At 36.4% G+C, this 24239-nt stretch overlaps 1 protein-coding gene across 1 annotated transcript; it reads left to right on the forward strand.

Annotated features, from left to right (window-relative positions):
- Nucleotides 1-2314: 2314 nt before the first annotated feature.
- On the forward strand, nucleotides 2315-17110 carry LOC118262981 (uncharacterized). Its single transcript, XM_035574702.2, has 5 exons — nucleotides 2315-2527; nucleotides 8014-8184; nucleotides 14133-14238; nucleotides 15023-15206; nucleotides 15834-17110. Exons 2-5 carry the CDS (start codon nucleotides 8022-8024, stop codon nucleotides 15933-15935), a joined length of 555 nt encoding a protein of 184 aa, XP_035430595.1. The 5' UTR covers nucleotides 2315-2527; nucleotides 8014-8021; the 3' UTR covers nucleotides 15936-17110.
- Nucleotides 17111-24239: the final 7129 nt, after the last annotated feature.

The following is a 24239-nucleotide window of genomic DNA, read 5'->3' on the forward strand; positions in this document are numbered from 1 at the left end:
TTTCATAATTAATTATACAATACGAAAGATCATAAAATACATAATCCCGTAAACAAAATTAAACTGTACATAAATAATGATAAAGCTTAAAGTAACAATACATAAATAAATGATGCCAATTAAAATATAAATATGCTAATAGCTTAATTTAAAATTTTACACAAAAAAAAATGTTATCACGACTTTTTAGTTTTTTAATCTATCTCGTTAATATCGCATTAAAGTAAAGTAAAATTTCTCAAACATCTACGAAATTAAGAAATAAGAATAAATTACCTTCAGCTTGCTTTGTATTTTCTTGAGACCTCTCCAGGGAGTTTAATGTAAATGAAAATTAAACTCGTTAGGGACATTTTTCAGCAAAATAAAATTCGCGTGAAAATATAACGTTATTACTCTAATTAAGTAAAAGCCTTAAAACCAACGCAGGAGAGTTAGACCGCTATTTAGTCGACATAATTGCCTCTAATTACTCAAATTAAAGTGTAGGAATTAAATTAACATGATATAAAAAACGTGTTTACCTAGTTATCTCCTATCAAATTAAGTTTTTAAATGAGAGAGACCGAAACAAAGAAATCGTTTGTAATCGAAACCGATGTTACATATTCGACACAGAAATCGAGTTCTACCATGAGTCAGCCAAAAAGTCATCAGACTACCACAGACGGGGCCCAGTAGGGCTGATGCCTGATCCGAAGCTGCAGACTACCTAGCGGGTTTACCGGGGCACCGGCTCGAAAAGCAGGAGTAGGAACGGGGTGCTTTTTACTCAGTAAGAGTCTGACACTCCCTCTCGTCTCGCCCAAGGCGGTAGAAAACATTGGATTATCCCTTAAAAAAAAAGAAAGCATGAGTAAGAGAGAAAAGCGATGCTACCGATTCTACCCAAAAATCGAGTTACAGCATGAGGAAGACAACTAGGAGTCTCTTTCTTCTTGGTTCTTTGTAAGTAGTGGGACAAAACCAACGAAAATCACATAAAAATACACTTTAATACCTACACAAAAGGGATGGTAAAAATACTCCAAACCGCCATTTTTCCTGAACACTTTTAAGATAAATGTTGCAGTTTCTCTTAAAACAAAGTTGACGGTGGCCAAATTCCATTACCTCCAGTGACTGTCAATATTGTTTGTTCTCTTTGACGAAGCAAAGAAAACCGTTTTTAATGGCCTGGGTTTTTTTAACGTTGATAAGTTTGTGTTTGGCCACCAACCCGCTTACTGCCAGGACGGCGAAGCGAGGACGTGGCCGAAGATGGAGCACACAGACTTAGAAAGTACCTACTTACTCTGACCTTGAAAAGACAGTGTGGGAGAGCCATGCTTTGGCACAAATGAGCCAGCTCGACCGGAGTGATACCACGGCCTCACCGAAAACCGACGTGAAACAACGCTTGCGTTGTGTTTCGTTGTGTGAGTGAGGTTACCGGAGGCCCAATTCCCACCTTCCCAATCTTCCCAATCCCCGATTTCCCAACAACCCTTAAATTCCTTACCTCCAAAAAGCCGGCAACGCACTTGTAATGCCTCTGGTTTTTCAAGCATCCATGGCCGGTGGAGATTGCTTACCATCAGGTGACACGTGTTCAAAAAAAACCGGGTTGTATTTCTCAGAAAAAATAGCCGGCAGATTGTTCCATTCCCTGGCTGCACGGATTAGGAACGTGGATTCAAAATGGCCTGGTTAAAAATAAAACCGGCCTGAATATCTGAATGATCACAAATTATTCTCTCTCTTGTACCCAGAGCGATGATTAAATGTCCAACTTTGCCAATAAAATAACGGTGCTGAAAAGCGTAGGACTGATAAATTTTACTCGAAATTGTTTTATCACCGACGACACTCCAAGAGTCATGAATTATTGTAATTATAATCTTTGGGTTTGAAAACACGTCATGTGTGGTAGATATTCATTACTAGGATTATCGTATGGTAGGATTTATGATTTTCTCGTCCAAAGGGACATAGCTATAATTGTTTTGCTCATTACAAATTAGCAAGATTTTCCTATAAAAGCTTTTACGCTGCGAATGTTCTCGGAAAATTACATATTGAAAGCGAACTCTTTCATACCTAGTAATGCAGAGTACATTAGATATACGAGAAGCGTGTTAATTATATCACTCCTCTACATAATGGATACTCAACCCTTCCGGAGAAAAGCTTTTACCCATTCAAGCGACGAGTTTCCGTACGTAAGTTTTGTTTGATTCAAAAGGGATTGTCTAGAATCGGCATTAGTGAAGTGCCACGGACCGGGTCGTCGTACGAAATGCACCGACTCCCTAATGTTTCGGTTTCAGTCGAGCTCGGGGTTTCAGTGTTACGGCGGGAGAGCTCCAGAGCGGCCGCACGTCGCGCGCTCCCGACACCACTCCGCGTAAACCATACCAACACGTAACATACGACATCGATGTTCCATTTCTAAATATTGTTTGAAAGTTTTTTGAAGAGGTTCAGAGTTTCCGCAATGTATGTACCGAGGATTACTTCGATAAGTGCATAGCAGCGCACTATATCGGTGAGTGCAGAACGACATGTGTGTGACCAGTTCACTTGCTCCCAAATTCAGCATTTCAATTACGTACCCGCATCCAGTCCGGCCTATGTCGTTTAAAATGATGTGACAAGAATATTGATGGAAACAAAAACTGATTAAGAGTTCCTTCTGGAGTATAACTTTGGAAAATCACTTAAGTACTTGCGTAAAAGCTAAAAGCTTTCGTATCGATTGAAATATTATGATTGCTCTTTGCTAATGACGTTAAAAATTAATTATTTCTGGGTCGCGGACAGCCATAAAACAGTCGAAAATCTTGGCTAAGTATCTCTTAAACTGTTGAAGTTATATTAACTCTTCGATATAACGTTTAATCTTCTCAAAATGTGTTTAAATGTTCATAGTAGAGGAAGTATACAGTTCATTAGCAAAGTGAAACAATACGTAAAGTTTACTGGCTTCTGCCAGATTGTACAATAATTGAATGAGTAGAAATTAGGTGAATTTGATTTAAATCTCGACCCACGAGGCTGGAATTTTGCTCGGTGTTTGGAATTAGGCTGGCATTTTACAAATGTGACTGGTTAAACGTGAGTGCACGTTCATTATGATATTATCTTCGATTTAGTTAGCTTTTCCTCACCGAAGGAAGGTAAGGAAGATAGTTAACTTATTTTAAAAGTAACTAAGTTTAAAATTCAATAACAAAATTATCGAAAAATCTTCATAAAAAATGCCCTTAATTTTAAAAGTGAACAATTTTCTCCTCACCTCCAAAATTACAATTTCATTAATTATTAGAAAATGAACGTTCACGCCTTTCGATTTAAGATTCATTACTGTTAGATAAGAACTGATTGAACAAGATGAATGTTTGATTCGTTTGTCGACAGACATCGAACCGACGCGATGCCGGAATGGAAAGAGAAAATCTGTTTAAAATCAAATTGATGTTTCGTTCCATTCGCAGCGTAAATATTTTATTTTTGCCGTACTTACTGAGTACCCCTTTAATGGTATACACGAGTAGAGAAGTGTTAGACTTCATAACTTGAGCAGAAGCAGTTATTAATGATGAGAATTTCTGGATAATAATTGGATTTCCCAATAATTTTTTGTACCTTTTTTCATTACGGTGGGAAAACTTCAAGAGGCGTGAATACTGGGTATTCTCTTGAAGAAATGAGTGTGGGATTGGTACCTCACTAAAACCATTTCGGTGGCCACCCAAAGCACCTATGAAGGGGCACCGAGTCAATTAGACCTGCTTTGGAGCCCTCATGGTACAACGCCTGTTACGACACATCCCTAGGGAGACGTCTCTTCCATGAACCTCGCTGTGCAAGTTGCACGGCAGCACGTGACCATTGTGCTGCCGTCTTTCCTGAGCCGCTGGATGACCACCTAGAGTCCCCACTCTATGCACCCGCTGTCACGTAATTTTACGTACCTAGGAGCACAAAAGTCGAACTGTTATCATAACCTACAATATGGCACCAATAAATACATAGCTATATGTTGCTAGCTATATAGGTTAAAATTAAACGCCCATAATTCCAGCAAAATATTTACTCAATCAATGATAAAGTAATACAAAGTTCCTTGTTATTGTTTTGTTAAGTAATTGAGTATCAAATAAACACCTACTATTGTTATTAATGTAACTACAACATAACTTGATGCTACATCTGTCTGAGAGCGCTTAAAATGTGGTAATATTACCTGTCTACTTGTTTGTAGGAACGACTTAAGAAATTATATGTATAATACATACATATTATGTACTCTATTTTGTTAATCTTAATCGTTACTGAGCTCTAAGAAATAGGAGAACTAACTTACACACCTTAAAACCTTCTTGGAACTAAATAACTTATTCTCTTATGTATCTTGTAGCCAGCCTAGTTAAAGACACGTATCAGATTAACCGAGAAAGAAATATGCTGAGGTGAACGTTAGTACACACAATTACTTATTGCGAGTCGAACCTTTATTACTAGATCCACTCTAATAATAAAGAACACAATCACAAACATAAAAATCCATTCTAGATTGTGTGTCCTGTCCTATCAAGAGAAGTGTACTATTATTACGATTCTCATTTACTACAAATATAAAGGGGAATTATAGATATACGACTGCACAGTAGGCACGGTGGTTGGGCAACTGACTGTCGTGGGTTCGACTCCCGCACGGAGTAACTCTTTGTGCGATCATCAAATTGTTGCTTCGAGTCTGTTTGTCATGTGTATGTGAACTTGTATGTTTGTAAACGCACCCACGACACAAGCAAAAATCTTAGTGTGGGGCAACGTTTTTTTTTTCAGATTATGTCCAGTCCTATCACGAAAAACGCATTATTATTACGATTCTCAATTTCTATAAAAAGAAATTAAAATGTAAAGAACTGACGAAAAGTCTACCTAAAGAACCATCTATTTTCCCATCTACTAATAAAAAACATCAGGAACTTAATTCATAAGTAGATAAGATCAAGTAAGTCTACGGACAATGATCGTTGAGTCTATAAATAGACTCCGACAAACTGTTACCTTTGAAATCAATTAATCCCGAGCGGACTGTCAAACTTTTTCAATATAGACTGTGAATGCATCCTACTAGGGAGTGAGAGTACTGGGATCCTCTTTTCATGTGGCACTCACAGATAAATTATCTGTTACTTTACTATATAGGATTTCTCATAGTGAAGTTTTTTGAATGGATTTTTTAAAGGGAACAATAGGTATTCGTCCCCATTTTCATTTCTGAACTTATAAAAACAAACGGTTAAACCGTGCTAGAAATGATGTCATCTATAGACGGTATATTTATACAGAAATGTCAAAAGTTGTAGGTATAGATTGAAAGTCAACAGTGACTTTTAAGTATAGGAGTGCCATGCTTCGGCACGATTGCGTCAGCTCGACCGGAGTGATACCACGGCCTCACAGAAAATCGCACGTGAAACAACGCTTCCGTTGTGTTTCGTTGTGTGAGTGAGGTTACCGGAGGCCTAATTACCCTCTCGCCCAATTTCCAATCTTCCCAATTTCCAAACCCCCCAAAAGACCGGCAACGCACTTGTAACGCTTCTAGTGTTTATGGTGTCCATGGGCGATGGCGATTGCTTGTCATCAGTGATACGTCTACTCGTTTACCGGCTTATAACTTAACAAAAAAAAACTTAACCCACGAGTCAAAAATAATACAATTAAAATGTCAGGATGATGGAAATGATACAAAAGGTGCTTATGTATTTGTTTAGGTACTTTTTCGAACGATCAAAGGAAAACCAAACAAGCCATTCGCGGCATTGGCAACACGAAACCCCAGCATTGTTTAACTCGATAAGTCGATACACACAAATATATAACAGCGTTATTATTCCCAAATGTCGAATAACAAATACATTTCCGAAACAACTCATTGGGGATTCGGTCGACCAATAATAATAGCGGAATCAAATTGACGACTCTGATTCAATATTTGATATTTAAATAGAATTGATTGACGCTTATCAAGTCAAATTTCATCTTGGGGGATGCACGGATGTAAATTTTATTTGAATTTAGTTGGTTGTTTGGCCGTCGTAATTTCTTCAACTTTTTCATTTTTGGGGTGAGGAGACAAATACGGATTGCGTGATGGTAAGCAATCAGCAACGTCAAGTGACGCCCGCACCACCAGAAGTGTGTCGTCTGCCATTTCTAGGGGATTAGGCATCTGGTAACCTCAGTTACAGAGTGAAACAACACAAGCTTTGTTTCACACCAATTTTGACACTGTGAGCCCATGGTATCACGCCAGTAGAGCTGGTTGCTGGCTATTAATTCCAATCCAGATCTTGGCTCCAAACGTGAAATATTATCGTGAAACGGAATAAAATAGTGATCAATTTGAAATAAATGGTCTACCGTGATCTGAGTATCACTTACTAGGTCTCATTAAATAGGATGAGCACTTTAAATGCTATCTAGAAATATTGGCGAATTTGTTGAAAAATGATTTATAGAAAATTCTAGATAGCATTTTTTCTATCTGTATTTGGAGGCACTAGCTATAAAGAAAGTAAGGTTAGGCTATCTACGTTTATGTATATCATAACCTCCCCAGAACTTTCAACAGATAGACAATTACATTTCCAACTACGATACTCGTATTATTAGTAAACATGAGTTCAAAAAATTACCCGAGTTTTAGCAACAGAATCACCCTTCATTACATGTTTGTAATAACAGAAGTGGGCACAGAAATAGACTTAATACAATTTTAAGATAAAGCCGGCCTTTGCAAGTAAACATACAAATATTACAATACAATTATGTATATGTTACAAGAACAAATTTGGGACATGAGAAGCCGGGGGATATTGAAGTACTTGGTGCTACGAAATGCTACGAACACATAGAGTGTGCGCTACAGCAATTCTGAAACCTTTTTACCTCCTTTCTTTCCTACTTTTTTATTATTAACTAAGATATTTTGTGTAAGAGAATGATTGAGAATATAAGTATAGACGGCTGCGCATTAAACTACACCCAAATGTAAATTTTCTTTAATATACAGAGTGTTACGTAATCCCTAAAGCTCACCTTGAACCCGAAAGACTACGACCCTTGTTGAATCCACCACACCACTGTATTTTCATCTTTATTACAAAAGGATAAAGTTGAATATCTGCTTACTAAAATTGATAGACAGGATAACTTGATGTGCTGTTTGCATCTCCTACAAAATCTTGATGAATTTCGTTAGACTACTGGTATTAATAACGTTTGGGGGTCGACATAAAAGCGTGGCAGGTTGAGCTGTGAACCCAACCGAGGTTAAGTATTGCTAATCAGTCTCCACCAAGCGACTCCCACTACCCACGCGGTAAAACACCTGGTCCTTTGTAAACTATGCATAATTTTCTAATGTAGCTACACTGAAGAGTCTTGTTTACTATTTTTATAGCACGGTTTGGGACTTTTTGACAAAAAGATTTTAGAAATTTTGAGAGTCACTAGTTCAGCTAATCTTTTTCGTTTAGGCCACGGAAAGGTACAGACTTCTCATTCTTTGGGAGCAACCTTAGAGATACAGCTATAGCATGCTCTTAATTGTCAATGATCTAACTTCTAAATGCGTTCGCCAAGTTGCATGTTAAAGCATTGTCAATACAGTTCCTTAAGTCTTCTGGTTGATGAAGACACATCACTATCATGATAATCATCACAACATGAAAGCAAATCCGACTTTACTTAGCAAGCTAAATATATCAATATTTAATCTATACTAATATTATAAGGCTGAAGAGTTTGTTTGTTTGATTGTTTGTTTGTTTGAACGCGCTAATCTCCGGAACTACTGGTCCGATTTGAATAATTCTTCTTGTGTTGGATAGTCCATTTATTGAGGAAGGCTATAGGCTATAAAACATCACGCTATGACCAATAGGAGCCGAGCAGAGCGGGTGAAACCGCGCGGAAGTAGCTAGTTAATAATATTTTTTATTCTGTGAACAGCGTTGAAGATGACGCGAGCATCGACGTCGCCGCCGCTGCGACTGCTGGAGCGGTTCGCGAACAGCACACCGGCCCCCACCACCACCACCGCCAGCACCAATGTCGCCCCCTCCGTGCCCAAACACAGCGCCAACAACAAGAGGCCCACCCCCATCATTATTTATCCCACCGGTAAGAGTAAGAGAGTATTATCAGGAAGCTTCTTTTTTTGCGGGTGTAAAATTATCCAATGACTTCTTCCGCCTTGGGCGAGGCGAGAGGGTCAGACTCTTACTGACTAAAAACCACCCTGTTCCTTCTCCTGCTTTTCGAGCCGGAGCCCCGGTAAACCCGCTAGGTAGTCCGCATTATCAGTACTCTTAGTACGAGTTTGCTTTAAGATGAACAAAAACGAAACAAGAGCGCGTTCGGCGCTCTGATTGGCTGGCGCGAATGAACCAACCAATCAGAGCGCTGAATGCGTTCTCGTTTCGATTTCCTTAAATGTAAAACAAACTCGTACTAAGAGTACAGAGCATTTTCTTTTCATTGTAAAATTAATTCATAACAGCTTGAGAAACTTTTGTTTTCCGAAGCAGAGGTGTCATTTTCACCAGTTGTATGAGTACCATGTAGTAAGGAGCGAGTGTCACCTACAATAGAGTAACTGGACAATAAAGCTAAGTTCAACACGTGTAGCTACACAATTCCGATCAAAAGTACGAATGCACAAAACACAGATCTTGACAAAAGAATCTAATTAAGTAAGTTTTAATTTAATTCTTAACAAAAACGTTCTATATTTACTTACAAACAAGAGAGCGGCATTTACATTGCTGTGGGTTATCTAAACCGACAATACAATGATAATGGGAGAGCGAAGTCTGATTCCCTCACAATAGACATGGCTCCCCCGAATTACCTCGTTATATTTCCGCGACCCTCCATCTTTCTGTGAGCACCTCAGAGGCTTCGTATATTTAATTTATATTATCACGTGCCTACCAAAATCGACAGCTTTACTTACTTCACGGAGGCCCGGAGGTTTAAGACACCCGCTCCTCATACTTGAAACCTATCAACGGCAAGTACCAATGTGACTTTTTCCGACTTATATTTACTTTCTAAGATTATTTAGACACCACTGACAAACGATGAAGAAAAACATCGTAAGGGAATCCTAATTTCTAATTATAAGTTTGAAATCGTAAACCCGCATTGAGCAAGCGTGGTGATTAACGCTCAAACCTTCTCCGTGTGAGAAGAGGTCAACAGTGGCCATTAATAGGCTGTTGATGATGATGATGACATATTCCGTTACTTAAATATTTTGAGAAAGGGTAAAATGACTCCCTCGTTGGTCGAGTGGTAGCAATTGCGACTGCCGGACAAGAGGTCTCGGGATTGATTCGTGGGTCGGGCAATGTATTACTTACTGGGTTTTTTTTCGGTTTTTCGTTTTTCTCGGTGGTAGCACGGTGCCTGGAGTGCCCTATGATTATTAAATGCCCTATTAAATGGGGCTTATGCCGTAAAGTGCATCTCTGCCTACTCTTTCGGGAATAAAAAGGCGAGAAGTTGTTTGTGTGTGTGGTAAAATGTCAAGTAAATAGTCCCATCCGTCCTTTCTAAAACTCACTTTAGAATACATGTAGTTGCGAACATAGGCTAACGTCTGTTATTTCCGTTGACGCAAGACAATTTAGAGCGTCTGGATCTAAGACGGAATTGCGAAACATCCCTTATTCTACCAGTATCATCAAAATACAATAAACGTATATCTTACGAAGAAAGAATTACCGAAGCAATTGTTCACGTAGAAATGGATTAGCCTCGTATTAATTAATCACTATCTACATATGTGTGTGTAATCTCTTAGATGTTGCCAATTCGGTCTTGTAACTACTAAGTACATCTCAAGTTGAAGTGTTCTAGTTAGTAGCGTGTCTAATGTCTGACTACAAGAGTGATTAAATGGGTAATTTGCAGCAGCTTAATCGTGTAACTTCAATGGTATTCGGAATCTTCGATAAACCAAGTTAATGGCTGTTAGCTGTTGCCTACACGTACCTGATTAGAGGTGGGTCGATACGTATGTTTACGGTTTATTATAAACCCCATTCCGAATTATTAATGCCATAATTTAAATGATAATTCTAATCGCGTTATTAGAATCAGGACCTTCGCTATAAATAGCACAAAGTCCGGTTGTAATTAAAACGAAATTAATACTGAAAGTCATTTGTTTTTTATAGAGCTTCAGGCTGTTATCGTGATATTCTGAATAGCAGCCATTATTGCAACATTATGTCCTGGAGGCTTAAAATTTGCCTGATTATTATCGCGAACTGGGGCAGCAGTTTGGGTTGCCGACGTCATTACGCCGGCCGGCTCGTTTTCGGTGGAAAGTGAAAAAAACCGGCCAAGTGCGAGTCGGACTCGCCCATGTAGTAGATGACATAATCTAAAAGTTATAAAATAACTTGGTTTTACATAGTGTTTGTATGAAGGACAAAGTTATATTTGCGGTTTTTGAAAATGTATTATTTCTTAAAAACTAATAATGATATCTCGTTCAAAACAATTTTCGTTGTAAGTTTAAGGGCTCCGTTTTTTGCCATTTGGCTACGGAACCTAAAAAATGAAAAAGTAATTAGGATGGAAAGGGAACCTACCGTAACCGTAGGTACCATTCTATCTTTCAGCGAAATATTTAAAAAAAGTGGGAAAGGTTGATTTAATTACCGAGATCAGGGTCTGATTTATTCTATAATGAAAAGAAGGAAGCGACGTCGCCTAAAATTAGTCTTTCCGCTGTATCGTAAGTGACCCGGTTGTGGCCACTTTAAGAATTTTGTCGACTTTGAGGCTTTCGTAACTTATAGTTTTTGTTATCATGAACATATTTCTTGTAAAAAGTCATTTAACATGTATTAACCTTGCCTAAGAAAACCCTTTTTTAAAGAACGTCTAAAAGAAAAATAAGTGTATAAAAAAGAAGAAAAAAAAAGGGAGTTTGTGCCATTTTTGGCCAGATTCGTGCCATTTCTGGCCACGGTCGTGTGCCAGTTCTGGCCATCAAAAAATACAATAAAAGTAATCAAAATTTATTAATTAAATTTGACATTTTAGAAACAATGGTTTTCATTTAGTTTGGAAAATATGTAATATTATTACTTCACTTGAATTTAACTTACAAATAAAGAGATCAACATTTATATGACGTTGGTAAAAGCTGCAAAGTAAACTGACCTCCCCTTTGTGTGAAAGCAATTTATTGCATCTCTGAAAATGAAAAATATGTATTTGTTGATATGTAAAGCCAAGGAAAAATAATAAATAAATTACGATAATTGACTAGAAGTGGGGGGTCTATGTACAAAAGTTTTGGCCAGCAATGTGGCCAAAGATGGAGAAATTCATAATTTTATCTCCATTAGTGGCCACCTTCTAATAACCTCACTTCAGAAACATATGGTGACAAAATAACTTTAGTTCCACTTAGACAATATATTCTTCATGTAGTATTAACATAAACATCCAAACAATAAGCAAAGATTTAAAAAATAAAAACCAAATCCTCACCCCCTCGCCTTAGCCTTTTTGTTAAGATCTTAACAATTTCACCCTCAACTAAAAAGAATGACTTGTTGCATCGAAGTGAAGTTTGACATATCAAAGCTGCCAACGGTATCAGTGTCTACAATATTCAATATTTTAAATACTGTACATCACAGAGTAATTTATTTGTCCATGCCTTAGTTATAAATATTTGAAGGCCCAAATGGCCACAAAGGGGTCGATGGCCACAACCGGGTCACTTGCCCTATATTTTGTCCTTTTATGGCCAGTTTTCAATTGGATTTAATAAGGGAAATCTTCTAGTTAAATGAACCGTCAATTTTATAGTAAATCTTAAAGTTGATTAACCGTCTCGTTAGTCAAGAAGCACGGATTTTAGAGCTTAATAATAGATGCTAATCGAGTTTACTAAATTATTACACATTCAATTATTTTATTCATAAGAATATCTGCGGATAATAAGTCTGAAAAATGAATAGGCACGTAGCGCTTGGCTCCCTATTTAAATCACCAGATTCTAGATACTAATTTAATTATTCTTGTAAAATCAAATTGCCTACCCTTTTACCCTACTCTACTAGTTGACATAACGCTACGTATTATTCAGAAAAATAATATACAACATGTAACAAAATTACCATATACATCAAGAAGCGCTTAAGACAGGTTGAATAGAATCTCTACACGAATTTTCAGCTTAAAATACATAAAAAAAATGGTATTGTATAGCAATGAAATATCTAGCTATAAAAAAATGCCGTAAAATGTCCTCTCATACTCTCGTACAAACAGCCAGTATCTTGTTTAATACTGTTCTCATTTATCGCGGACAAGGCTGTGCACTTAGCTGCCTGTGCCGAGATCATAAGCACTGCACGATGTAAACCCGACCATCTAACCATAGATAATAAAAGACTATTTTTAGCCCAACCCACAGTAGGTAGATTAAAAATTTCCAGCTCTTTCTATTTGATTTAAATTTCATTAAAACTCTTGAGATTTGCGTCTTATTGACTTAAGACTATTTTAAGGGTAATCAATATCTTTAGTAGCTATTCAAACTGTAAAGAAAAGAAAAGAAAGAGCCATGGTTCGGCACGAATGGGCCGGCTCGGCCGAAGTGATACCGCGAACCACGGCCTCACAGAAAACCGACGTGAAACAACGCTTGTGTTGTGTTTCGTTGTGTCAGTGAGATTATTGGAGGCCCAATTACCCTCTTCCCAATCCCTGATTCCCTAACAACCCTTAAATTCCTAAAATGCAGGCAACGTACTTGTAACTCTTCTGGTGTTTCGGGTAACCATCAGGTGATCCGTCTGCTCCTTTACTTTAGTTATACCATAAAAAAAAGAAACCTAAATGAGATTTAGACTGTAAAGTAGCTATCTACCAAATTTTTTAACTACAATCAATACTATCGCGGACATTAATAACTTTCGACTAAGTTCTAATTAATCAACAAAGTCCAGTTTTTAAAGTATCTTGCCGTTGCGTAGTAACCTAAACCGATTTTCGCTTGTTTCCAACTTTGAATGCTGTCTATCGATCAGCTGTTTTTGACAAACGAAACAAGATGGAGGATTTAAAGCGTCTCTTTTTAATTAATTAAATATTTCAACAAGTGTTAATTAAATTTTGAACAGCAAGCTAAAGTTTTGGACATTTTATTAAACAGGTGATAATTGCCTTGTGCTAAGTTTGGGTCTAAGTCTAGTCTAGGGTTTGTTGAACTTGGCTATTTATTGCTTAATAACTTTAAGTGACTAAGGACTCTTAAGTTTTCGCTAAGTCGTGAATTACTAGAGATTAAAGCACAAAGAAGTGAAACCAACACCTAGCTTTAAAGATCAAGTGTAATCTACCATTTTACAATAAAAACTTTACAAGTTCAACAATAACAAATAATCACACGAATATAGGTACACTTGGTACACTCTCTCTAAGCTGTTAAGAATAAAAATGTTGAAGCCATTTAAATAAGTAGGTATGCAAAAATATTAGGTTGGCAGTTGCCCTCATCGCGTCGTCAGCGCTTTTGCTCACTTATTTAGCTTCCACAAAGTGTTCAGAAAAATTCTTATCTCTAGGCTCCATTTCACTCCGCTCCCATTTCCACGAGCTACTAACTATATCTAAAAAACCTCGTAATTTATCCAGGCACTGTACGAACACGACTAAATATTTATACCCTATGTAAATTGTAGTCTGCATTTCAATATGGCGCTCGCTCAGCGTCGTCGCAAACCGCCTGAATGTTTTACGCTGCCAAATGTGCAATTACACAAAAGTTTTCACGACTAGAGTGCATGTTTACACACACCTGTGGCTGAAACACAATAAGTAGGCACGTAAATGAAACATAAACACAAATAGTGAAATGACACGCCTTGTTTTTACTGCGCTCGACTCCCGTACATTGTTGAAACTCATCGAGCCTTGTTGGTTTATACCTACTTGATACACGTATAGCTACGAGGCCCGTGTGTGGTTTCGCAGCCCTTTGTTTACATGAAATTGTTGGGAGAAAGAATTTAAACGTATGTTTATTGTTACAGTGACACCGGAATCGATAGTAGTGCCGATTGTATCGTGTATATTCGGCTTTCCATTGTTAGCGCTCACCGTTATCTGCTGCTTGAGGAGAAGGGCCAAAATGGCAAGGTGAGTTACGAGCAAACTGGTAATGACAAGGATGTAATGAAATCACAGCCCATTTATTGAGCCACTCTGGCCCTGTACTCGGCCCGATAACGTTATGTTCGCCGCGATAAACCCTTCAGGGTTCGCTCGTCCGCTTTTAGGTCAAATTCCGTTGATTTAGGACACAAAGAGTTTTTCATGAGCTACTTGATTCAGGTCATCTTTTACGATTTCTTATTTCATTGTGAAATAAAGGCAACATTTTCGGAATTCACTTACTTAATATAAGAAAAGCAATAGGGCGTAGGATTTTGGTAAATGATTCCGCCTTGCCCCGTAAAGTCCCGCTAAATTCCCCTATATGCGTTCCGCAAGGGAAGCAGTAACACGTAATGTGCGTGATAATGATGATTGATTCAACTGAGATCGTATACGGTTGTTGTTAAATTCGGCGTCAAAGCCCCTACAGAATATTCGAAGCAATTTTACGCACTGCAGGATAATAAAGCGTTGATTTTATCGCACATTGTTACCTACTCGTACAAAGTAACCGATACGCACATTGGCTATAATTATGTAAGCGTTGAAGCTATAACAAATATTCTCATCAAGTTCTACAGAAAATCGAAAATGTCTTAGCTTAGCAATAACTGTGTTAAGCACCTCATCGAATCGAAAATTCTGTCTTGTCAGCTACCGAGAAAATCTCGTCGCGCCATCAAGTAGTGTCTCAATATAAGTGTAAGTGCCACAAATCACAGTGAAGGAAACTCCTTCAAGTTTTCAATACAAAAGATATTTTCAGAGAGCGAGCGAGGCGACGAAATTGCGAGCTGGATCGGGGGGAACTGTCAGTGGTGAAGATGTCTCCGGTGAAGACGAAGCCGCGGCCTGTCAGCCTGATACGTTCACCAAGACCACCGCCTACTCTCGAACTTGACACCGTGCTTGAGGAACGATCTGACCCTGAACAAACAACACTCTCACAGGTACTTAAGTCCCACGAATACATCTAAGTCACAAGTACTTACAATAAAGTAGTGTGTACTCGTTCATTCAGTCTGGGAACCGAGACATTACAAAAACTCTGAGCAACATTTCACCGGGTGCTGCGGTTTATCGCGGTCTCAAATAAAACAAGTGAACCTCGACTTTTATGTGATTCTAGATTATTTAACGTTCTATATTGTTCTCATGATGTGAATGTGAATTTATATCACGAGTTTCGTCTGTGCTAAATAAAGCATTCGTAATATAAAAAGCACTTTTTCTCAGAGATAGGGCACTGTATTCTCGTTAGGTATAAATTTGGATGTAAATGATATTCATATATCCAATGCCTATGCCTACTTCAATATTGCAAATACATTTTGTCTCTAGCGATTTTTATTTGTTCCATCATTGAAATTGCGTATGTCATTATGTATCCTCGAGTGCCTTAATGTTTATGTTTGTGCGTCACCATTGTAATTTTGATAAAGGTCATGTGATGGGCCTTCTTTTGTGCACGTTTTGTATTGATGACTATCACGGATTTAATAAGCAGTGAGATATAACTGTTTATACGAAGATTAATAGTTGTTATGGAGTAGTTAAATACAAGGGCTTGTATTTAGGTGGAGGTGACGCCAGATCGAGAGGTGGGCACGATACTGTTTGGTGCCGTGGGTGCTATGGGTACGGCAGCGGCCGCGGCGATGTGCAACCGGGACAGCTAGCGGCGGGGCTCGGTGCAGCCCGGCGCGCGGTCGCCGCTCTGGGCAGCACTCACGAGCCAACCCCTCGACGAAGATGACGCCGACGACGATGAAACTGCTGGCGAGGACAGCTAGCAATTGGACGAGCGCTCCATTGTCGACATCGGCGAGCGCATGAAACTATTCCTAGACATCCCACTTAGATTCTGAAACATTGTACAAATGTGTCAATCATTACAAGACATAAATCATGTTGTCTGATTACTTGTGTATTTTAGTCCTACATTAGCAAAAGGAAATCCATCCTTGTAATCAATTACATCGGCCATGTTTGTGAATAAGTAGATATTGAGTTTCAGTATTCCGTGAATCGATTTCTCTTAGAAAACGTATGAAGTGCGCACTTCATTGTATAGCTGGAGTGCCAATGTACTGGTCACATCTGCCCCATAGAAAATAACTGGACATTGAATGAGTTTCAGGTCGCGTACAATAGGCGTGAAAAACCGTAGGATTTTACTAAGAATAGTGACCCAGTATTAAGAAAAAGGTTTAATAGAAATCTTAGACTTGCAAAGGCCTACGTAGGTTATAATCTAGGTATTAATAACCGCGAACTAAGTGAGAAACGTTAATCATTATCTCCAGGCCGCTCTTTTGAGCTTCATTTAAGCAGAATTTAACTTTTAAAAGTCATGCTAAGATTAAATTATTCACCAAGTCGTTCGTTCGAATTATTTTAATCATTTTATGACATCATTTTAAAATTGAAAAATTTAGTTATTGCTTTTGTAAAAAGTACGTCTATTCAGAAATCACGTTATGTACCTAACTGTAATATAACATAATAGACCTAATCGTTAGTTTAGACATGTAAGGTCAGGGTGGCATATTCCGTCTATGGGGCGTAACCGTCTACTTGAAATAATGCTCCTTACAGTCGAGTTACAGCGTTTGTAATACGGTCGGTAAAACAACATTACTTTTAACTATAAATAAAATTCATCAGATTGGCGTTAGGTGCTATAAAAACGGGTAAAACAGTCTACAAAGTTTACTTACGTTTTTAAAGTGAAATGCAAGTGCCCTACGCTCCTGTATTTTTGAAGATAAGTTTAAAATTATGTTATTTACAGTGTCGAATGAATTCAATATATATAGTGTAGGGTCGTTTTTTATCTTCAGTGTATTTCTTTGCAAGATAACGCTACCAATGATCAGATTATTTAACGTAACAAATTTGTAACCTCGAAATGATTAAGTGCATAATTCCGTCTATTTTGAATGGGGCAAAATCATCATACGACGAATTTGCCCCATTACAGAGACCGTAAATCTTTTTTGTGTGTAACATTTACAGAATAATTGCCACCACAATATTGTTCTAAAATACCATTTGATTTTGATAGATTTTAAGTTTTTTACTGAATTAAAACGTTTTGTGATACCAAATGTGTATTTTTATTTTATGAAAGTAAGTACCTTAACCTTAACCAGACAATTACATATGTATCTCTGTGCTTTTATATTAAGTTTAGTTTATTTCATCCGCGCCGTCTTCAGCATTAATATAATTATCTCACAAGAATATAATTTTGTTACTTTGGGATGTTTTTAAATGTATATGTGTATATAAGTGTATACTTACTCAAAAATCGAATCACCCAATGTTTTGTACTGTTGTATAAGGAGTAAAATCATAATTTTCGTAAATAGCGGTACTTATTTAACAAGTACCTATTTAACAAATGTGATGATAACGCTCCACTAAAATATGTTGACTACCCCTGTTGGCTTAAACATGCCGAAATAGCCCCTAAAAATGATTTTTACGTATTTAACCAGAACGAGACGTTATTTTAAAGATTGTGAAACACAGAATTCATTGTCACTTACAGAAGTATATCACAAATACGTATTTTATTAAAACAATTTAAGATTTCAATAATTTCTTCGATTATGACGGATTTTTCCGATTTTAGAAGGGAAATTCCGTCTACTGCTCAAATTTTAAAAAACAGTTAATATCCTGGCACTGGCGACAATTTAATTAAAAAAGGTCCCGGCATTTCAAAGCTTAATAGATTCTCATTTCGATGAGACCATATCATTGATCATACATCAACACGTTCATCCGATACGGAGACTCAAATGTGAGTAAAAAAAAACTATGCCGGCATTAGCCCCCCTGACCTTATATAATTTATGCACTAATTTTTAAACAGCACGAAGTCTAGGCTTGTTCTTGTGCATAGCACAATATCATGTAGAAGTAAAATAAATAAGGATATACATAACATTACGTAATGAGAAGATGAATTTAAAATCGAAAAGAGTTAGAAAGCGCGTATTAAACTGACTGTGTTTAATAGTTAATTAGTCAAATGAAGAATGGCTTAGGGCAGAGGTATTCCACATTGGGCACCTGTTTAAATGGCACCCAAGCTAATGGCACCTGAGATGTTCCACTTACGGCACCCATAGGTATTTTTCGTGGGTGCCATTTGTGGAATAATTTTTAATTTTATATTTTATTCCACATATGGCACCTGCGCATAAGTACTAAGATAATAGTGTTGGGAAGTTTACGTTTCCACGGTTAACGGGTGCCCAATGTGGAATACCTCTTAGGGCAGTTAGAAAAATAGATGTTTTTAATATTAAGTAAACTATCAAAGAACATACCGAAGTTACATAGGTATAATACACGACCAATTGTGAATTCTACCAACGTTCGTTAAAATATAATGTAACATATTAGGTAAATTAAACATAGTACCTACATATAGTATGCGATTTACATTTTTGTGTAAAATAATGAGGAAAACCGAATTTTTTATCCGTAGATATTCAGCTTTGTAGCCTATGTAAATATACCCAGTGTAAAATTTAATTAAGTAATTCGAATTACGAAGCATTGTTTGTACTCGTGCATTATGGTAAACGTCCACAGGTCCGCATCGTACGCATCGCACGCAACGGATTTTAGTTTGTCATGTATAGAAACTCATACAACTGCGTCCACTGATCCGCATCATCGGCAATGCCTACATGCGATGCGTAGCGATGTCGTCATACGGAATGCGTACGGTGCGTGCGATGCGTACGATGCGGGCCTGTGGACGCTTACCTTTCACCGTCACACGAAAAAGGACTTTATGTTCTACTACATAAATACACTTTTTGTATAGCATTGTAAAATTATAGAAAGAAAGAAGCTGTGAATTTATGGTGAAATAAAAATATAAAACAACATTGTCGTTGCTCTGTTATATTTATTTGTGCTTTTACTTAGAACATCTGTGCTAGCTTTACGGAAAAGCAATAAAGATATTGAGTATTCTATAGAAATAAATGAAAAGTGCTTTATATTAAGAAATGTTGGAAAACGACAAGAAATAATTTATCAACTAGTATAAAAGGGCATTGATTCTATGAAAACATACTGCAATGCAATGATGCAATGAATCTCTTGTTGCATTTAATCTTTTAATTTATAAAGTCAATGTGATCAATAAAATGTTTATTGCTTTTCTGTTGCTGTGTATAAGTTGTTGTAAGTATTTACTAATCGTGTCACATAATAATTTATCTTCACAGATTAAAAAGGAGCATGGCCAAAGATTCGATATGTTTTTTTTAGAGTAACATTGAATTGAAATGTCGCATCTCTAAAATAAATCATGATTATTATGTGCATAAGTATAAACTTTTTGAGCAGAACTTATAAAGAATTTTTAAATTAGATGAGACCAAAAAAAATGTCGCTTAAATCAATTAGCCTTTCAAGCATCAAAAATAAAAATCTAAAAATACTTGACCTGATTACAATGCAATGGCTAAAAGTTTCGAAATATCGATTTAAATGTATTATTAATTATTGAAATGTTATACTTAGTAACCTGAATGAAAGTAACAAAATGCATTACGAAAGAATTCAAGTTTGAAACCTATTTAAATAAATGAAGACAAATTGCATTATCATCTTTATAAATAAAACTGCTCAATGTCAAAAAGTGTAAGTATTAATAAACTACAAAAGAATTTATGTTAATTCTTTTCTAATTTACAATAGAGAAAAGGTATATAGGAAATACAGAAACATGATTTATAATGCGTTAACATTTTATTTAAAACAAAACTATAATGGCTATACAACATAAAATAAAAATTACAACCTGTATAAATAAGTACAATCAACAAAATGCACGGGTACCTACGTATGTATGCATAGTATGGAACAATTGAAACAAATGTATATCAATAGATGGATTAAAGTCTGTTTCGTTTACTGTACTATTGTGTTTTATTTTTGTCATTGTAAACACGTTCTTACGTATATAGAATTAAGGTTGTTGATCTTATGTATTGTGTAGGCAGACTATATTTTTAATAGGCTAGTTGCCTACTAGTCAAATTCAATACTTTTTTCGATAGTTTCAATGAATTTTGTATGAAATCGTGCGTTATGACGTCATCAAATTTTTTCGTCAAATAGTAGACTTATTTTTAGAAAATTAGCTAGAAAGAAATCGAATATTAAGTAGATCATCAAATCTATGAATAAAAATGTGTTTATTTTTGAATATTTTATTGTATTGAAAAGTCGAAAGAATTTATTTTTGACTGAGGAAACTGCTCAATTTATACATGCATCTATTTAATCCCAACCAATATTATAAAACTAAGTGTTTTCCAAAAATTGGCTTGTTAAGTTACCTTTTTGCGCTTTATGAAATTTAGGGTACGGAGAAGAATATAGCAGATTGAAGCAAGTAAAAATAAATCCAAAAGTTTTGTAAGTTTGTGTTATGTTTGTTACTCAATCACGTCAAAACGACTGAAGGGATCGGGATGAAATTTAGAACAAGGGTAATACATTTGACACTTTGTATGTCACGGGAACGCGTGCGAAGCCGTCGACAGAAGCTCTTAGTACAAAAATATTGAAAATCAAGCCAAAAAAAAAATATTGAAACATTTTTTAAACAATTTTTAACCAATATCATTTTATCAAAACCACCTACCCAATTAGCAAATACGTGATATCCTTGAAAATACACTCTAATTTCCGGTCATAGCACCGAAATTCGCATAACACGTGTAAAGTGTAACTAAGTAACAATGACCCACATAAAACAAAAAAACTCGTTTCATTCATTTGCATCTTGATAGACGAAATTAGACTTTATAAACTAAGTGTAAAGGTTTATAATGAAGTGAATGTAATCTTTACATAATAGGGGTCGAGTTTGTTGCATATATTTATCTTACATGATCTACGAACAAGGTGAAGGTCAATTATGAAATCTTTTTTTTTAATCTGTAGTCTCTATCTCCATAGATATAAATAATGCAGCGAATATTATTGACATTTAATTTTCAAAGTTATTCTCATAATATTTTACATTTTATTTAAATTACTGCGTTCCATTCAATGTTATAAATATAAACATCATCTTGTTTAATTTAGTTATGTAAATAAATATTGATATCCTTCGAAAAAAACGGAGTTAGGTAATTTAAAAACTGTAGGACTTCGTTTTTTTTATTTTTTCTGATTACAGTCGAAACCTTACCGATCACCTAGTGCCATTTGGGCGTCGACTTTAGGGACACCCTGTATTCCAAATTACATTGCATTCAGTTCGACATATTGGGATGTAAACTGATAGCAATCCTTATATAAATTATGCTTCAGACTGAAAACAATATTTGGTTACAGCAATGACAATAATTCGTATGAATAAGTACCTATAGGTAATATTTGCTCAATTATCAGACAATTAAGCAATGTTTATCAATTGTTAAACTTTATTCTGTAAGTAGTAGTGTAGCACTGTTACCTTGCCCCAAGCAAAATATATAAATAACTTGTAGGTAGATGCCGCACGCACCTATGTAGGTACTTCAGTTAATTATTTGAATGATTGATAAATAAGTAGGTATACATAACAATTTTTGAAAGTTAAAACGTTAATATTTATAATAATTATCCAAGTTTAAAAAATATGGTAATAAACTCGCGCCATATTTATTAGGTAAAACTATTTTTGTTTCAGTTCGAATTTTAAATTAGCGTAAGGCATCTAGGTGCAGCAACTCTAAAGCTGGCAGGATTTTTCTCAAAAAAATGAAATAGGTATAGTGTAGATTTTTTATTTTTATTTTTTCTTTGTTTTAGTTTTTAATATCTATGTAATTATTTATTCCCTAAAAATTTTTTATTTTAAATCCAATGGCACAATGACCTCGTATATAAGTAATCACTGCAAAGCACACCCATGAACTCTATCCATAAATTACCCATAAAAATAATTATGATCATAAAATTTGCCTTGATCAGTTCCAATTCATCTCATACAGATTCCAAGATCCGAAGGTCAATGTTACTCAATATTTTGGGTTTTTATTATTAGTTCAATGTTTCCTCGTATCAAGATGACTATGCATTTTATTTCACGCCATTATTTAACACATTTTACGTAAAATAACAATATGGAGGCCGAGTGACCCACCTAATAATATGTGCCAAAGCTATTTCAGCACAAATTAGGTCAACACCATGTGATCGGTGCTAATCTGCTTTTAATAAACGCCCGACATTTTAGAAGCCTCGTTAGTTAACTTATTTGCTTTTTACTTAAACGGTTTACCAAATATTAAGATTAGCATAAGTGTAGAAAAGCCATGCTTTGGCGGCGGCAGGCGTGATACCACGGCCTCACAGAAAACCGACGTGAAACAACACTTGCTTTGTGTTTCGTTGTGTGAGTTCCCAATCTTCCCAATCCCGATTTCCCAACAACCCTTAAATTCCTAACCCCCAAAAGGTCGCCAACGCACTTGTAACGTCTCTGGCGTTTCGGGTATCCATGGACGTCGGCGATTGCTTACCATCAGGTGATCCGGCAGCTCGTTTACCGGCTTATACAATAAAAAAAACATTTTCAAAACAGATTAACGATAACTTGATTTATAAAAAAAATTGTCTCACAATTCAACTTTTCAACGAACTGCAATGACGTTGGCCTTGAATTTAATCTTGAAATGCACAATGTACTTACTTTTGTTATTATATTATGTACATATACAACAGTTTGTAACCATGTGAAAATAAAACATAACCATTGTCCCCCAATTCAATTTGTGGCACCTTGAATAACATAATTGTCATTTTAAAGTACTTACCAAACAAATACGTGATAAATGATACAATGACATACTATACATAAACAAACTAAATCCAAATATAAATGTAGGAAATTCCACATGTTAAATATAGTTAGGACAAACCACGATTTACACAAATGACACCAAATTTGCTAATTGACGCATCAATTGATTTTTCATTAGACACGTACTGATTGTAGGAACATTTTTATTTACTACTAGCTGAAGCCCACGGCTTCACTCATGTGGATTACAGACTTTGTGACTACCTTATAAAAGTAGCCTTTTTAAGGGGGGAAAAACATCCAATGACTTCTCCCGCCTTGGGTGAGGCGAGAGGGAGTGTCAGACTCTTACTGACTAAAAACCACCCAGAAAAAACACCCTAAATACTACCCGCTAGGTAGTCCGGAATAAAAGTAGCCTAAGTTAGGTACTTCTTAGTACACCAGCTATAAAATCCCGTCAAAATCAGTCCAACAATTTCAGAAATTAACTAAAACAAATAGACAGACAGAGAAAAAAAATTAAAATTATTATTTTAGTGTATGCATCGTATGTTCGCTCATATGCGTGTAGTAAAAAGCGGTTATTTCAATGTATTACAAACACACACTCCAATTTTATTTATATAGACATCACTAAAACGTCCCTTCGAAACTTCCAGAAAGAAACTGCTAACAAACGCCAAGGTAAATTGTACACAAACACAAAATTAACAAGGTACACAATACCGTGATCGGGTTCACGTCAGCTCTTTGACAGAGTGACATCGTAACAAGACGTAAGTGAGGCGATATGTTTGTGGTGACGCCACCCGCTAACTATACAGGGACAAATACTTGTTCATATATCACCACTCGATAGAGGAAGTGGACACCCTAATAGAGTACATTGTATAGATGGCACAGCCCCAGTAGATGACCCTACCATCGATACGAGACATGTATTGAGTGGGGACACCATTTATATTCGCCAATAGTCCGTAAAGGAGTTAGGTTTTTTTGGTGTTTATATTAGTTTTGACACTATTTTTAAAGGGGGAAAATCATCCAATGTGTTTGCCCGCCTTGGGCGAGGCAAGAGGGAGTGTCAGACTGTTACTGAACTGAATCAGCTGATTGAACGGGATGGTTTTTAGTCAGTCAGGTA

This window comes from Spodoptera frugiperda, chromosome 12 (genome assembly GCF_023101765.2).
Source record: "Spodoptera frugiperda isolate SF20-4 chromosome 12, AGI-APGP_CSIRO_Sfru_2.0, whole genome shotgun sequence".
Lineage (NCBI taxonomy): Eukaryota > Metazoa > Arthropoda > Insecta > Lepidoptera > Noctuidae > Spodoptera > Spodoptera frugiperda.

Coding starts and splice junctions, on each gene's coding strand:
- LOC118262981 (XM_035574702.2), top strand. CDS start 8,022: ATGACGCGAGCATCGACGTCGCCGCCGCTGCGACTGCTGGAGCGGTTC. Junction 8,185..14,132: donor CATCATTATTTATCCCACCG/GTAAGAGTAAGA, acceptor TTATTGTTACAG/TGACACCGGAATCGATAGTA. Junction 15,207..15,833: donor AACAAACAACACTCTCACAG/GTACTTAAGTCC, acceptor GCTTGTATTTAG/GTGGAGGTGACGCCAGATCG.